The 17,177-nt window shown below is 44.4% G+C and overlaps 1 protein-coding gene across 1 annotated transcript in view; it reads right to left on the bottom strand.

Annotated features, from left to right (window-relative positions):
- Positions 1-17,177, bottom strand: part of ADAM12 (ADAM metallopeptidase domain 12) — a 636,998-nt gene that overhangs the window by 55,848 nt on the left and 563,973 nt on the right. The window contains exon 17 of the mRNA XM_069753950.1: positions 10,319-10,396. Coding sequence (XP_069610051.1) covers positions 10,319-10,396 — 78 coding nt within the window. The remainder of the gene's footprint in view (positions 1-10,318; positions 10,397-17,177) is intronic.

Genomic DNA, 17,177 nt, shown 5'->3' with positions numbered 1-17,177 from the left:
TTGGTGCATATGGTTCTATTATAGTTTTCCTCTATTTGTTCCACTCCTGGTTTTGGTTACAAATACTGATGTAAAATACTGACCAAATACTTAACGAGTGAACGTGGCCTAATGGTCAAAATGGACACAAAGACCAAACTCTGTTGAAAATTTGATCAGAAGCCCTGATGAAACTCAGACCGATTATTTTCATGTGAGCATAATCACCAATGTCTGAATGAGCTCTAGCAGGTAGAAGTAGTTTGGATTTTACAGCACCAGCAAAATGAATGTGATTTCTGAGATCTCACGCACGTGTTGCATTTTTTTAAAACTGCATATTTTAACCAAAGCTTTTTTGCAAATCTGCATCTTATCAAACCTTTCACCGTTTTTGCAGCATTTTTCCCCTATTCAAATGAATTTAAAAAAAAAAGCCAGAGTAAAGACGCGAAAACGCATATAGAAACGTGCAAATTATACACAGCGGATTGTTTGGTTTTGCTGCAATTTTACCACCTGTGAACATACCCTGAGTCTATGTGCACACGTTGCGGCAATTGCTGCAGGTCCGCAGCAGTTTCCCATGAGTTTACAGTACAATGTAAACCTATATGAAACCGAAAACGCTGTGCCGATGCTGCAGAAAAAAAAACGCGCGGAAACGCAGCGGTTTATGTCAATTCTTTTTGCGGATTCCGCAGTGGTTTTACACCTGCTCCATAATAGAAAACCGCAGGTGTAAAACAGCAGTGGAATACGCACAAAAACCTCGGCAAATCCGCAGGAAAAATGCGGTGTTTTTGCCCTGCGGATTTATCAAATCCGCTGCGGAAAAATCCGCAGAGGACCATTCTACATGTGCACATACCCTTAGGCTATGTGCACACGTAGTCTGGGTCCACTGCGGATTTTTTCGCAGCGGATTCCAGCAGATTTGATAAATCCGCAGTGGAAAACCGCTGCAGATTTATCGAGGATTTTCCGTGGTTTTCCTGCGGTTTCCACTGCGGATTTACAACTGCGGTTTTCCATAAGGGCAGTTGTAAATCCGCTGCGGAAACGCACAAAGGAGTGACATGGTGCGGATTGTAAACCGCTGCGTTTCAGCGCGGTTTTTTCCACAGCATGCGCACAGCGTTTTTTTTTTTCTGTCCTCCATAGTACACGCCTGCGCAAGGCAAGATTACACCTTGCGCAGGCGTGTACTATGGAGGACAGAGAATGAACTTCAATCCAATATTGCAGCCAGCATGCAGCCAGCGGGTAAGGAAAGGGTGAATCAAAAACCCAAAATCCCCGCCTCCATGGCTGAAGATTGTTCCCTCCAAATTCAGGTGACAGTGTCCCTTTAAAGGACAACTTTGGAGTTTTTTTTATTGCCCCTTCTGTAATGTATGTGCAGTAAAATACTTACCGGTCGCTGTTTTCTACCGTTTCCATCGCTGCACCTTGCCTCTGCTGCAACATGTGACCACAGATCTTTGCTCTTTCTTGCCGGCTCACACCACAGAAGATTAATTCCTTTCTTAAAGTTAGCCTTGTTCAGAGTCTCATAGATTTACATTGAGAAAATGAATTGTGGTCCACGCAGCAAACGTTGTGTGAGCCGGATGGTCACAGTGGCAGACATATGATTCAGAAGAGCATCGGAGCAGCGCTTGAAACGGCAGAAGACGGCAACCACTACTCATTGTAATGCACTTACTGTACACACACTGCTAATTGCTAAAGGTCGAGGCAAAAATAAAACGCCGGCGTGGCTCTTTAACAGCTGGACAGGTGCAGGTTGCAGACCATTTTGTTGATCGTGATCCACTTCTCAGGCTTCAGACAGTGACGGGAAGTTTTATTCTCAGACTTTTCTAATATCGTTATCTAGTGTCGGAATTATTCATCTACGTTTTACATTTAAACTTTTCTGCCTTTGAAGTAAAATGATAATGTTAGAACATTGAAATGTTAATGAAAATTTGCTCAAGAAAATGAATCTAGCCTAGAATTTAATTTAAAACCTTCTGCCTTTGATGCAAATACCTAATTTGTGAGCCTGAGCACAACCTTAAAGGGAATGTATCACCTGTGTTATTTTTAAAAGTTTCAACCAGATACTGGCACGTATCCTTCTTTTTTTCATTTTGTTTTATTTTTTTATTTTTTTTTCTGTTTTTTGCCTAAGTTGCAGTTAACAGCATTTATAGATGCTTTATAGAAGGACCATAAGAACCTGTAGAATGGAGATGTTCATGCTTATTCTATGATGTGTAGAGGTCATTGTACAAGAGGAGGTGAGTTGTGACTACTGGATCCTGTGTGATCTATTGTAAATAGAGGTGTTTTCAGTCATTGCACAGGATGAGGTGAGCTGTGACATCATCTTTTGTGAATGGTGGATCCTGTGTTATCTACTGTATATAGAGGTGTTATCAGTCATTGTACAGGAGGAGGAGGTGAGCTGTGACATCATCTATTGTGAATGGTAGATCCTGTGTCATCTACTGTATATAGAGATGTTATCTGCCATTGTACAGAAGGAGGAGGAGGTGAGCTGTGATATCACCTATTGTGAATGGTGGATCCTGTGTTATCTGCTGTATATAGAGGTGTTATCAGTCATTGTACAGGAGGAGGAGGTGAGCTGTGACATCACCTATTGTGAATGGTAGATCCTGTGTTATCTACTGTATATAGAGGTGTTATCAGTCATTGTACAGGAGAGGGAGGAGGTGAGCTGTGACATCACCTATTGTGAATGGAGGATCCTGTGTTATCTACTGTATATAGAGATGGTATCAGTCATTGTACAGGAGGAGGAGGTGATGCATTTCGTCAGATCATTGGGACACATTCTGGCACTAGATCTTGGGCTCTGACCTGTGGTGCTCTGCTGGATCAGTACAGCCATGTTTTATGTATGATGCGATTTCTATGCATCAACTTTCAATACGATTTTTACAGACAGACTTCACACTGGAGTGACTCACAGACTGTTACTTCCATGTACTTTGCCGATTTCTTTCTATTAATACAATACGTAAAGTCTCGTTTACCGTTTCTTTCTTTCCTGGTACACTGCAGTAGGCTCTCTGTACTATAGTTTAGCATTTATGCAAAAAGGAACATCTAAATTGAGAGTAAAATATGCATTTCCAAGACATACGCTAGATGCCATGATGAGAAATTTGCTTCAAAGTCAACCAAGACAGTGTGGTGCTCACCTGCTCGGCATGTGGTCCCCGAAATGACTTTTAAGTTATTATCTCTATATTTATTTATTAGCTATATGGAACGCTATTCCACTTTTCTATTACTCAAACATATTCAACTATTCCGTTTAATCCGGTATTTAATGCGCGCGCTTCATTTCACGCAAAAGCATTTTAATATCTTGGAGTAAATGCTGTATACATTCGGTTTGTGTGTATGAACCTTCATCCTCGCCGGGAACGAGAAGAACTAGACCTGAAAAGAACTTAAGTATTGGTATAAATTGAAGCTCCTGGATCCTGATGTAAAATCTATACTAGGGGCCCAATCAATCAAAGTTTTGGGGTATTGGAGAAAACTGGACCCAGGAGAAAAACAGGCAAACTCCATGCAAATTCCAACCCAACAATGTTGACCATTGATCCACCGTGCTGTCCACCTGTAACTTGTAGACCATATGGTAGAACCATTAGTGTTGGCGAGAAGAAATGTTTTCCTATGGCCACCCTATGGTAAAGGGGTTGTCTCACTTAAGATAGGGTTTTAAATTCTGATGAACTATATAATGAAGACAATATGCCTACTATTGAGCGAGAGGAGGTCTAGTTGATGGTGTAACATGAAGTGTTATGACCTGGTGGTCAGGACAATAATGGACCTGGTTGTTAAGAGCACACGGAATGAACTGATAGTTACTGATAATAAGGACGAGCTCTGGGACGTGGGAACTCTGCTGACCGCAATCCCTGAACCTATCAAACACACTAGAAATAGCCGTGGATTGCACCTAACGCTCCCTATGCAACTCGGCACAGCCTAAGAAACTAGCTAGCCCTGAAGATAGAAAAATAAAGCCTACCTTGCCTCAGAGAAATTCCCCAAAGGAAAAGGCAGCCCCCCACATATAATGACGGTGAGTAAAGATGAAAATACAAACACAGAGATGAAATAGATTTAGCAAAGTGAGGCCCGACTTACTGAACAGACCGAGGATAGGAAAGGTTACTTTGCGGTCAGCACAAAAACCTACAAAAAGACCACGCAGAGGGCGCAAAAAGACCCTCCGCACCGACTCACGGTGCGGAGGCGCTCCCTCTGCGTCCCAGAGCTTCCAGCAAGCAAGACAACAAATTAAATAGCAAGCTGGACAGAAAAAAAGCAAACCCAAGAAATACAAGCTGGAACTTAGCTTCTGATGGGAAGACAGGTCACAAGAACGATCAAGGAGTGAACTAGACCAATACTGGAACATTGACAGGTGGCATGGAGCAAAGATCTAAGTGGAGTTAAATAGAGCAGCAGCTAACGAATTAACCTTGTCACCTGTGAAACTCAGAAACACCCACCAGAGGAAGTCCATGGACAGAACCAGCTGAAGTACCATTCATGACCACAGGAGGGAGCCCGACAACAGAATTCACAACAGTACCCCCCCCTTGAGGAGGGGTCACCGAACCCTCACCAGAGCCCCCAGGCCGACCAGGATGAGCCAAATGAAAGGCACGAACCAGATCGGCAGCATGAACATCAGAGGCAAAAACCCAGGAATTATCTTCCTGACCATAACCCTTCCACTTGACCAGGTACTGGAGTTTCCGTCTCGAAACACGAGAATCCAAAATCTTCTCCACCACATACTCCAACTCCCCCTCAACTAACACCGGGGCAGGAGGATCAACGGATGGAACCACAGGCGCCACGTATCTCCGCAATAACGACCTATGGAACACATTATGGATGGCAAAAGAAGCAGGAAGGGCCAAACGAAATGACACAGGATTGATAACCTCAGAAATCTTATACGGACCAATGAAACGAGGCTTAAACTTAGGAGAGGATACCTTCATAGGAACATAACGAGACGACAACCAAACCAAATCCCCAACACGAAGTATGGGACCCACACAGCGCCGGCGGTTAGTGAAACGTTGAGCCTTCTCCTGGGACAATGTCAAATTGTCCACCACATGAGTCCAAATCTGCTGCAACCTATCCACCACAGTATCTACACCAGGACAGTCTGAAGACTCAACCTGCCCTGAAGAGAAACGAGGATGGAAACCAGAATTGCAGAAAAACGGCGAAACAAAAGTAGCCGAGCTGGCCCGATTATTAAGGGCGAACTCAGCCAACGGCAAAAAGGACACCCAATCATCTTGATCAGCAGAAACAAAGCATCTCAGATATGTTTCCAAAGTTTGATTAGTTCGTTCGGTTTGGCCATTTGTCTGAGGATGGAAAGCCGAGGAAAAAGACAAATCAATGCCCATCCTAGCACAAAAGGATCGCCAAAACCTTGAAACAAACTGGGAACCTCTGTCAGAAACGATGCTCTCCGGGATACCATGTAAACGAACCACATGCTGGAAAAATAATGGCACCAAATCAGAGGAGGAAGGCAATTTAGACAAAGGTACCAAATGGACCATCTTATAAAAGCGATCACAAACCACCCAAATGACCGATATCTTTTGAGAGACGGGGAGATCCGAAATAAAATCCATAGAAATATGCGTCCAGGGGCTCTTCGGGACCGGCAAGGGCAAAAGCAACCCACTGGCACGAGAACAGCAGGGCTTAGCCCGAGCACAAGTCCCACAGGACTGCACAAAAGAACGCACATCCCGCGACAAAGACGGCCACCAGAAGGATCTAGCCACCAAATCTCTGGTACCAAAGATTCCAGGATGCCCAGCCAACACCGAACAATGAACCTCAGAGATAACTCTACTAGTCCATCCATCAGGGACAAACAATTTCTCCGCTGGACAACGGTCAGGTCTATCAGCCTGAAATTTTTGCAGCACCCGCCGCAAATCAGGGGAGATGGCAGACAAAATTACCCCCTCTTTGAGAATACCCGCCGGCTCAGGAACACCCGGAGAGTCAGGCACAAAACTCCTTGACAGGGCATCAGCCTTCACATTCTTAGAGCCTGGAAGGTACGAAACCACAAAATCAAAACGGGAGAAAAATAACGACCATCGAGCCTGTCTCGGATTCAACCATTTGGCAGACTCAAGATAAGTCAAATTCTTGTGATCTGTCAAGACCACCACACGATGCTTGGCTCCTTCCAGCCAATGACGCCACTCCTCGAATGCCCACTTCATGGCCAACAATTCATGATTACCAACATCATAGTTACGCTCAGCAGGCGAAAACTTTCTAGAAAAGAAAGCACATGGCTTCATCACCGAGCCATCAGAACTTCTCTGCGACAAAACAGCCCCTGCTCCAATCTCAGAAGCATCAACCTCAACCTGAAACGGAAGCGAAACATCTGGCTGGCACAACACAGGGGCAGAAGAAAAACAACGCTTCAACTCCTGAAAAGCCTCTACAGCCGCAGAAGACCAATTGACCACATCAGCACCCTTCTTGGTCAAATCAGTCAAGGGTTTAGCAACAGTAGAAAAATTAGCGATGAAGCGCCGATAAAAATTAGCAAAGCTCAGGAACTTTTGCAGGCTCTTCACAGATGTCGGCTGAGTCCAATCGTAAATGGCCTGGACTTTAACAGGGTCCATCTCGATAGTAGAAGGGGAAAAAATGAACCCAAAAAATGAAACCTTCTGAACTCCAAAGAGACACTTTGACCCCTTCACAAACAAGGATTTCGCACGAAGGACCTGGAACACCATTCTGACCTGCTTCACATGAGACTCCCAATCATCCGAAAAGACCAAAATATCATCCAAATACACAATCAGGAATTTATCCAGGTACTCTCGGAAGATGTCATGCATAAAGGACTGAAATACTGATGGAGCACTGGAAAGCCCGAATGGCATAACCAGGTACTCAAAATGGCCCTCGGGTGTATTAAATGCTGTTTTCCATTCATCGCCTTGTTTAATACGCACAAGATTATACGCCCCTCGAAGATCTATCTTGGTGAACCAACTAGCCCCTTTAATACGAGCAAACAAATCAGACAGCAACGGCAAAGGATACTGAAATTTGACTGTGATCTTATTAAGAAGGCGGTAATCAATACAAGGTCTCAAAGAACCATCCTTCTTGGCCACAAAAAAGAACCCTGCTCCTAACGGTGATGACGACGGGCGAATATGGCCTTTCTCCAAGGATTCCTTTATATAACTCCGCATAGCGGCGTGTTCTGGCACAGATAAATTGAACAATCGGCCCTTAGGAAACTTACTACCAGGAATCAAATTAATTGCACAATCGCAATCCCTATGAGGAGGTAGGGCACTGGCTTTGGGCTCATCAAATACATCCCGATAATCCGACAAAAACTGTGGAACTTCAGAAGGAGTGGAAGATGAAATAGACAAAAATGGAACATCACCATGTACCCCCTGGCAACCCCAGCTGGACACAGACATAGATTTCCAGTCCAATACTGGATTATGAACCTGTAGCCATGGCAACCCCAAAACGACCACATCATGCAGATTATGCAACACCAGAAAGCGGATATCCTCCTGATGTGCAGGAGCCATGCACATGGTCAATTGGGTCCAATACTGAGGCTTATTCTTGGCCAAAGGTGTAGCATCAATTCCTCTCAATGGAATAGGATACTGCAAGGGCTCCAAGAAAATACCACAGCGCCTAGCATACTCCAAGTCCATCAAATTCAGGGCTGCGCCTGAATCCACAAATGCCATAACAGAATAGGATGACAAAGAGCAAATCAGAGTAACAGACAATAGAAATTTAGACTGTACCGTACCAATGGTGGCAGACCTAGCGAACCACTTAGTGCGCTTAGGACAATCGGAGATAGCATGAGTGGAATCACCACAGAAAAAACATAGCCCATTCCGACGTCTGTGTTCTTGCCGTTCAGCTCTGGTCAAAGTCCTATCACATTGCATAGGCTCAGGCCCATGCTCAGATAGTACTGCCAAATGGTGCACAGCTTTACGCTCACGCAAGCGTCGATCGATCTGAATGGCCAAGGACATAGACTCATTCAGACCAGCAGGCATGGGAAACCCCACCATGACATCCTTAAGGGCTTCAGAGAGACCCTTTCTGAAGATTGCTGCCAGGGCACATTCATTCCACTGAGTGAGCACAGACCACTTTCTAAACTTCTGACAATATATCTCCGCTTCATCCTGACCCTGACACAGAGCCAGCAAGATTTTTCTCTGCCTGATCCACTGAATTAGGTTCGTCATAAAGCAATCCAAGCGCCAGGAAAAACGCATCAACATCACGCAATGCCGGATCTCCTGGCGCAAGGGAAAATGCCCAGTCTTGAGGGTCACCACGTAGCAAAGAAATAATGATCTTTACTTGTTGAACAGGGTCACCTGAGGAGCGAGGTTTCAAGGCAAGAAACAATTTACTATTATTTTTGAAATTCAATAACTTAGATCTATCACCAAAAAACAAATCAGGGATTGGAATCCTAGGCTCTGACATCGGATTCTGAACCACAAAATCTTGAATGTTTTGTACCCTTGTAGTGAGATTATCCATCCAAGAGGACAGACCTTGAATGTCCATGTTTACACCAGTGTCCTGAACCACCCAGAGGTAAAGGGGAAAATAGAGACAAAACACACTGCAAAGAAAAAAAAATGGTCTCAGAACTTCTCTTATCCCTCTATTGAGATGCATTAGTACTTTGGGCCACCTGTACTGTTATGACCTGGTGGTCAGGACAATAATGGACCTGGTGGTTAAGAGCACACGGAATGAACTGATAGTTACTGATAATAAGGACGAGCTCTGGGACGTGGGAACTCTGCTGACCGCAATCCCTGAACCTATCAAACACACTAGAAATAGCCGTGGATTGCGCCTAACGCTCCCTATGCAACTCGGCACAGCCTAAGAAACTAGCTAGCCCTGAAGATAGAAAAATAAAGCCTACCTTGCCTCAGAGAAATTCCCCAAAGGAAAAGGCAGCCCCCCACATATAATGACGGTGAGTAAAGATGAAAATACAAACACAGAGATGAAATAGATTTAGCAAAGTGAGGCCCGACTTACTGAACAGACCGAGGATAGGAAAGGTTACTTTGTGGTCAGCACAAAAACCTACAAAAAGACCATGCAGAGGGCGCAAAAAGACCCTCCGCACAGACTCACGGTGCGGAGGCGCTCCCTCTGCGTCCCAGAGCTTCCAGCAAGCAAGACAACAAATTAAATAGCAAGCTGGACAGAAAAATAGCAAACCCAAGAAATACAAGCTGGAACTTAGCTTCTGATGGGAAGACAGGTCACAAGAACGATCCAGGAGTGAACTAGACCAATACTGGAACATTGACAGGTGGCATGGAGCAAAGATCTAAGTGGAGTTAAATAGAGCAGCAGCTAACGAATTAACCTCGTCACCTGTGAAACTCAGAAACACCCACCAGAGGAAGTCCATGGACAGAACCAGGTGAAGTACCATTCATGACCACAGGAGGGAGCCCGACAACAGAATTCACAACAATGAAGCTCTTGGATACCAATGCAAAATCTCTAACTTTGCCCCAAGGTAGCAAAAGTCCTAATTAGTGTTCTTCCATGGACCAAAGGTACCTGTTGGGATCCTAGGCTCCGGGGTCATGGTGTAACTGCAACCCATGTTCCCACAATAGTTACGCCCTTTGAGACTAGTCTTTGTTGGTCATAATTTCTCTAGAAGGCAGCTGCATTATTAGCAAACAAAGCGGAATATTAGACAATGGGTCATGAAAAAAAGCCCATTTGTCCTTGTTGGCAAAACCTGGCACCATAATAAGTTTGTTCTAGGCTTTGGACACCCTCTCGTCTACGTATGCCCTGCTCCTCCTATAGAGAAGCTTCATAGGAGACTCAAGGACATACACTCTCAAAGAGTTTTGGAGAATGAAAAGATAAGCCGTAGAAAAATGAAAATGCAACCAGCTCCATTATGAGAGTGTAACTTCTTATCAGCGTCCATATTAGCATTATATGGAAATGATCGTGTTGTAGCAGTGCGAGCCCTTCCATTGTCACGTTATCATTTCATTACTCGGCTCCAGTTAATCATTTGCTTATAATAGCCAAATGCGATAAGTGAGTATGTCCCGTGATTAAATGTGCAGAGAAACATTGCTATCATTCAGCGGGCACCACTTTCCAATTATCCGTCCATCCTGCCAAACATCTAAAAACCCTGGATTGGAAAACTTACTCCGTGTCCGTGGCATTTAACTGCACAGTCGTGGACGCCAAATACGCTGATGTTCTGACACTGGCGATTGAGACAGATCTAAAGGGAAAGGAAAAGGCAATGAAAATATAATACATGATCAAAAATCTAGTTGTCTTTAATATGAAAAATTGTGGCATACGTAGTGCAAATAGTGGTGAACCATCAAGCTACAAAGAGGAGGCCCTTCCGTTGGACACTACATCACCTTTTTGCACCTGGTACGTGGGTTGATTCAGCACACTGTTAGGATCTGTGTTGGGGGAATCTCTGCAAACGTTCTCACCACCTCTAAAAACAAAGTTGGCTAGACACATTTGGTAACCAAAAACATGATGATTTCAGCAGGACCATCTGATAATCTAATGTCCATGGAGGGCTCCAAACTTTCTTCTAGGTCCAGATGTTTAGGATTGGGCAGCTGGATTTCAACATGCCCAATGTTTTAAGCTGCCTCCCACAAGATTAGTATATTCATTCACTACTGCTGCCAATATTTCGTTAATCTGTATAGTATATGTAGTCAATATTGAAGATCTTCATCACCTGCACCTTTAAGGGAACCTGTCAGCAGAGTTTTGTGGTTAAAGCAATATTTACTATTATGCAGAAAGATAATAAAGGACAAGCGCTTTTTTGCAAATTACGTACCAGGAGTCATCTGGGTGACGCTAAAGGACAAAAGAGTCATCGACATTCATGCCCAGTCCACCTGAATTGACATCACGCCAAGCTTCTGACTTCACCATTGGCTAAGCCAAAATCATCCTCTGGGATGTCAAAGAGGAATCAAGGAGAACCCCATGACTTCTCGGATCATGAGCACCGCCTAGAAGACTTCTGGCAATCAAAGAGGAATCAATGAGGACACTATGACGTCTAGCAGCACTGGAAACCTCTTTATTTATGTGGAAAAAATGGTGGCAGATGAGAAAATATGACAAATGTATGATGAAGATGGAGCGCCCCCAGACACAGGGCCACAGGTTACTCGGTACTGGTCCTCTCTGTCTCAGTTCTGGGGATGTCACAGTGGCTGGACCCGGTCCATGACCCTGCTAAGGGGCGTCCAATAAAAGGGATGATGAAAGTCAGCTAAGGCTTCGTGACGCCACCTGTGGTATTCGGTCAGGGTGACCGACGCTGCTTGGGGTCCACTGGGGTGATGTGATGGCAGCTAGATGGTATACCTTCCCACAGGTGAAGTATGTCCCCAGGGCTTCCCAGTAATGTAGGTGGTGATGGTGTGAGGTGCAGTCAATAACGAGGACACAGGGTTGCAGTCTCTTTACCTCTTTACTGAAGACTTCAGGATCCTCAATCCAGAGCACTGTTAACAGGGCTGTCTGAGACCGGCCGGTCCGAAGACACATCCAGAGTTCCCTTTACAGGTGGAAATCGTGGCCTACCACTAGCGCCTGTGTGTTGTAGTGCTTCCCTGCTGAGCATTCGGGATAGTCCTCACAACTTCTGTTCTCGTTCGTTCCAGTTCTTTCTAGTTCTTTCTCGTTCTTTCTATTCTCCGTCCCCCAGGTTTGTTATGGCTAGGACGCACCCGTTTGACGGGTAGGCTCGGAGCTCTTCCGGGACCCTAGAGATGCCCCTCTCCACGCGTTGCCCCCTATGTCTGCTTAGGTGATGTAAGGTAGACAGCCAACCTATAATTAACTGTCCTGCGGTATTTGAAGTAAGGAATAAAGTCAGTTACTTCCTCGGTGTTCCGGGCACTGGCTACGCGCCTCAGTAGGATGTTGCCATTCTCCGGGCACGACTCCTACTGGCTCTCCTTCATGCTTTGATCTCGTTTCTCACTGTCCACAATATCCTTCGCTTCGTGTCCTTTCTTTGGATTCCGCCGCAGATAGCGCAGACACGTAACGTTCTATCCTTGTCGCTAGGTACCTGCCAGGTTCCCACACCTGACAGGGACCCCCCTGAATCTTCCCCCGCAATACCCCCTGCCACGGGATGTTGCCTGAACAAAACCCAGTCAGCTTCTCTCTAACTTCCTATCCAACCCCTAGTTTTACCAGTGTCAGGAGTGGCCTAATAAATAAAACCCTTTGCTCCCCCTAGTGACCAGAGTGTGAAATGTACTGTGTGTTGGAGATACCTGGTCAGATGAACTCCTTTAGTGCCATCAGACGTACCATCACTCCCCTTAGCGGCAGAGCGACATTACTGCAACGACCAGGTCTCTGGGGCGCTGCAAAGATACTTAACCACAGAAAGGACCATAGAGGACAGCGAAGCACCGTAACAGACCAAAGGGCCCAGACCACCTTGGTTTCATTCCCTTGCTATAAGTTGGTAAGACCCTGTGCGTAACTCCCTTCTGTAGAAGAACTGCATTGTTAGCAAACAGTGGGAAGGGGAAGCAATCATCAGGCCTTTCTGCCCGGTGTTGGGTCATAATAAGGGTTTACTTTGATTACGTCCATTGTGTCCCCTCTCTCCTGAATTAAGGGCAGACCAACCAGAGCCACAGAAGACTGGGCACACCTCTCAGGCTCTTGCAAATATTCCTTGAAAGTGAAGTTTGCAAACGGTTACTCCTGCGGAGGGTCCACAACGGAAGAAGCGTGGCTATGGGACAAAGTTTTCAGCAATGCGGTTCCTGTACCATGTGTATTATACTCGAGCCAGGCCTGATTTATGATGATATACACCATTTTATATGATCATTATTTGGAAAAATCTTAGCCGGGAAATCATAAAAAGGCAAAAGTTATTCCTGTACAAATCTAATCTTCTAGACTCTGTTCCTGCGACTGTAAAAATGATACCACCGGCCACGCTAACGCTTACCCATCATTTTCTGGCAGAGGAAATCAATTCCAAGTGCCAATAGGCCTTGGACAATCCTCTGTGCAGACCTCAGACACCTACTACCATGTAAAAATCTGCATTTTTAATGTTCCTAGCTTGCAGACCAAAATATTTGGCAGAGCCTGTAGAAGTCTTAAAGGAATACTCCAGTTATTCTTATACACTGTGATATGCCTAGTCCAGGGATCTAGGGGGACGCAGTATAACACAAGATTTCATGACGCACCAAAGACAGAATCCCATATCATGCACTGCCCTCTCAGGCCCCACACTAGGCATACCACAGTGTACCAGTTCTTGCTTGGAATATTTCTTTACAGGGGTTATTTTCAACCTCACAATTGCTTAAAGGTTGTTGTCAGTTGTTTTAAAAGTCATTTACAATTTTGTAGAATAAAAACAATCCTTTTCTTAATTATTTGCTTCCATGTGACCCCCTCTGTGCTGCTATTCGTATGTCTGGACATAATCAGTCTCCTTCCCCATCTGGCAGCTGATAATTTAGTCCCTTCTCATCAATACTATGAATAAGATATTTAATGACATGATATTTACAAGTGAATTCACCAATAAATGGACATAGAGGCATCAAGGATGAGCGAACCCACGGAAGTTGAACTTGACCCCAAACCCAATAGAAGTCAATGGGGACCCAAACTTTTGTACTATAAAATGGCTGTGAAGTGGTCGTAGTAAGGGCTTTGGGGCTGCAAAAGGAAGCAAAATGGGGGTAAGAGCAGGACAATTGCCCTGCAAACAAATGTGGAAAGAAGACAGCTGCGGGCTGATCTTAATAGGCTGGGAAGGGACCATGGATATTGGCCTCCTTCCAGATTAATAACAACAGCCCTCAGCCCACCAGCCCTCAGCTGCCCCAGAAATGGCGTATCCATTAGAGGTCCCAATTCTGGCGCTTAGCCTCGGCTCTTCCCATTTGCCCTTGTGCGTTGGTAAGCGGGGCAAATGTTTATGGGGTTGATGTCGGCTTTGTAATGTCAACTGACATCAAGCCCATAGGTTAGTAATGGAGAGGTGTCTATCAGACACCCTCTTTACTAAACCAATAAGTTAAAATAAAAAATACACACAGGAATAAACATTTTTTTTTAATAAAGACTCCCCCACACATTCCCTGGTTTAACCATTTATTAACATAAACATAAAAAAATCAAAGTGGTCCTCACCTGTCCACCGTTAATCCATAATGATGACGTCCCGAGGCAATCGCCGGCTCTGCTACAACCACGATAGCTGGAGCACACTGAGCTTAGCGTGAAGACAAAGCTGCAGTGACGAGCGGTGATGTAATTAAGGTTACCGCAGGTCACAGGCGATGGTTCTCACGGTAAACTCTGTGTGACCCGGCCTATGAACTGCAGTAACCTTACTTCATAGCAGTCACCTGAGTTCATAGCAGCTGGTTCTCATGCTGCACAGTGCCAGCGCCAGACTGATGAACGACTGCAGTTTGGCACGCGGCTCTCCGGCACTCACCAGTTCAGTACTCGAGCTACCGTGAGAACCGCGGTTACGCGCGGTCATTTCTCACGGGCGTAACGTCATCTCCTGTGAGAAATGATCTTGCGTAACCTCTGCAGTCTTTCTTGCTGTCACTTCATTGCTGTGAGCCATGACCACGAGATCGAGACTTCACAGGTTACTACCGGTCATGTATCTTGGGCGCATCAACATTGCCCATGGAAAACAATCTCAAATAACCTCTGCAGTCTTGTTCCCGCACTCAAGGCTCATGGACTATGACCAATACCTGTTACTGCAATTACCTGGTTAGAAGTGGCCACTAGATGAAATGCGGACCTCTTCAGCACTAGAATTCAGAAGTCAATCTTTGCCATCTCCTTAGTAGGCAAACATGGTCAGGGACGATGACATTTTATCTGTTGTTGTACTTGTAGTCTTTATTGGTCATGCGTCCTGAAGTAGTTTAGTAAATGGTTAAAGACTTGACATTCATGGATCTTTATTAATATACATGCAGAATTACCAGCTTTAAAGTCTGCATAAGCTATACCATTGGAAAACCAACCAATATTCCTATTGCCAAAGGTATCAGGCTGAAAAGAAATGCATATCAATAGATAAAGTAAAAAAGAAAAGTAAATGGTGCTACAAAATATTTCATGGCCCCTGAGGAAGCCGGGTGAAACATACAGCTACACACCTAACAGGGCTCCACATTATTATTATGCAAGTTTGTAACCTATATTCTTTTTATAGATGTACAATACAAACCAAAAGTTTGGACACACCTTCTCATTTAAAGATTTTTCTGTATTTTCATGACTATGAAAATTGTCCATTCACACTGAAGGCATCAAAACTATGAATTAACACATGTGGAATTATATGCTTAACAAAAAAGTGAAACAACTGAAATTATGTCTTATATTCTAGGTTCTTCAAAGTAGCCACCTTTTGCTTTGATGACTGCTTTGTACACTCTTGGCATTCTCTTGATGAGCTTCAAGAGGTAGTCACCGGGAATGGTCTTCCAACAATCTTGAAGGAATTCCCAGTGATGCTTCGCACTTGTTGGCCCTTTTGCCTTCACTCTGCGGTCCAGCTCACCCCAAACATCTCGATTGGGTTCAGGTCTGGTGACTGTGGAGGCCAGGTCATCTGGTGTAGCACCTCATCACTCTCCTTCTTGGTCAAATAGCCCTTACACAGCCTGGAGGTGTGTTTGGGGTCATTGTCCTGTTGAAAAATAAATGATGGTCCAACTAAACGCAAACCAGATGGAATAGCATGCCGGTGCAAGATGCTGTGGTAGCCATGCTGGTTCAGTATGCCTTCGATTTTGAATAAATCCCCAACAGTGTCACCAGCAAAGCACCCCCCCACCATCACACCTCCTCCTCCATGCTTCACGGTGGGAACCAGGCATGTAGAGTCCATCCGTTCACCTTTTCTGCGTCACACCAAGACACGGTGGTTGGAACCAAAGATCTCAAATTTGGACTCATCAGACCAAAGCACAGATTTCCACTGGTCTAATGTCCATTCCTTGTGTTCTTTAGCCCAAACAAGTCTCTTCTGCTTGTTGTCTGTTTTTAGCAGTGGTTTCCTGGCAGCTATTTTACCATGAAGGCCTGTTGACTCTTGGTCTTCCTATCCTGGGGCGGTCCTCATGTCAGCCAGTTTCTTTGTAGCGCTTGATGGTTTTTGCTACTGCACTTGGGGACACTTTCAAAGTTTGCCCAATTTTTTGGACTGACTGACGTTTATTTCATTGGCCACTCGTTTTTCTTTACTTAGCTGCTTTTTTCTTGCCATAATACAAATTCTAACAGTCTCTTCAGTAGGACTATCAGCTGTGTATCCACCAGACTTCTGCACAACACAACTGATGGTTCCAACCCCATTTATAAGGCAAGAAATCCCACTTATTAAACCTGACAGGGCACACCTGTGAAGTGAAAACCATTCCCGGGGACTACCTCTTGAAGCTCATCAAGAAAATGCCAAGAGTGTGCAAAGCAGTCATCAAAGCAAAAGGTGGCTACTTTGAAGAACCTAGAATATAAGACATATTTTCAGTTGTTTCACACTTTTTTTGTTAAGTATATAATTCCACATGTGTTAATTCATAGTTTTGATGTCTTCAGTGTGAATTTACAATTTTCATAGTCATGAAAATACAGAAAAATCTTTAAATGAGAAGGTGTGTCCAAACTTTTGGTCTGCACTGTATATACTAACCACAAATATATTGCAATAGGTATTAGATAATACCAATGATATACTATCTATAGCCATGGGTAATTTGTTGTTAGCCCTCATTAAATTATTCTGCACTTTAATTAATTTCCTGTGTATTTTGTATTTAATAAACGTTGGATACATTTGTGAGATATTTTGTAGCACCATTTATTTTTCTTTTTTGGTTTATCCATAAGCTATACCTGTAGAAAACTGGTCCATACAGAGCTAATTATCTTGGCACGGCCGCTTTATTTAGATACAGCAGGCACCACTGTGTGCCCGGATT

Source organism: Ranitomeya imitator, chromosome 2, assembly GCF_032444005.1.
Source record: "Ranitomeya imitator isolate aRanImi1 chromosome 2, aRanImi1.pri, whole genome shotgun sequence".
NCBI classification, from domain to species: domain Eukaryota; kingdom Metazoa; phylum Chordata; class Amphibia; order Anura; family Dendrobatidae; genus Ranitomeya; species Ranitomeya imitator.
Note: the sequence above shows the minus strand (reverse complement) of the source record. Positions and strands in the feature narration are given on the sequence as shown.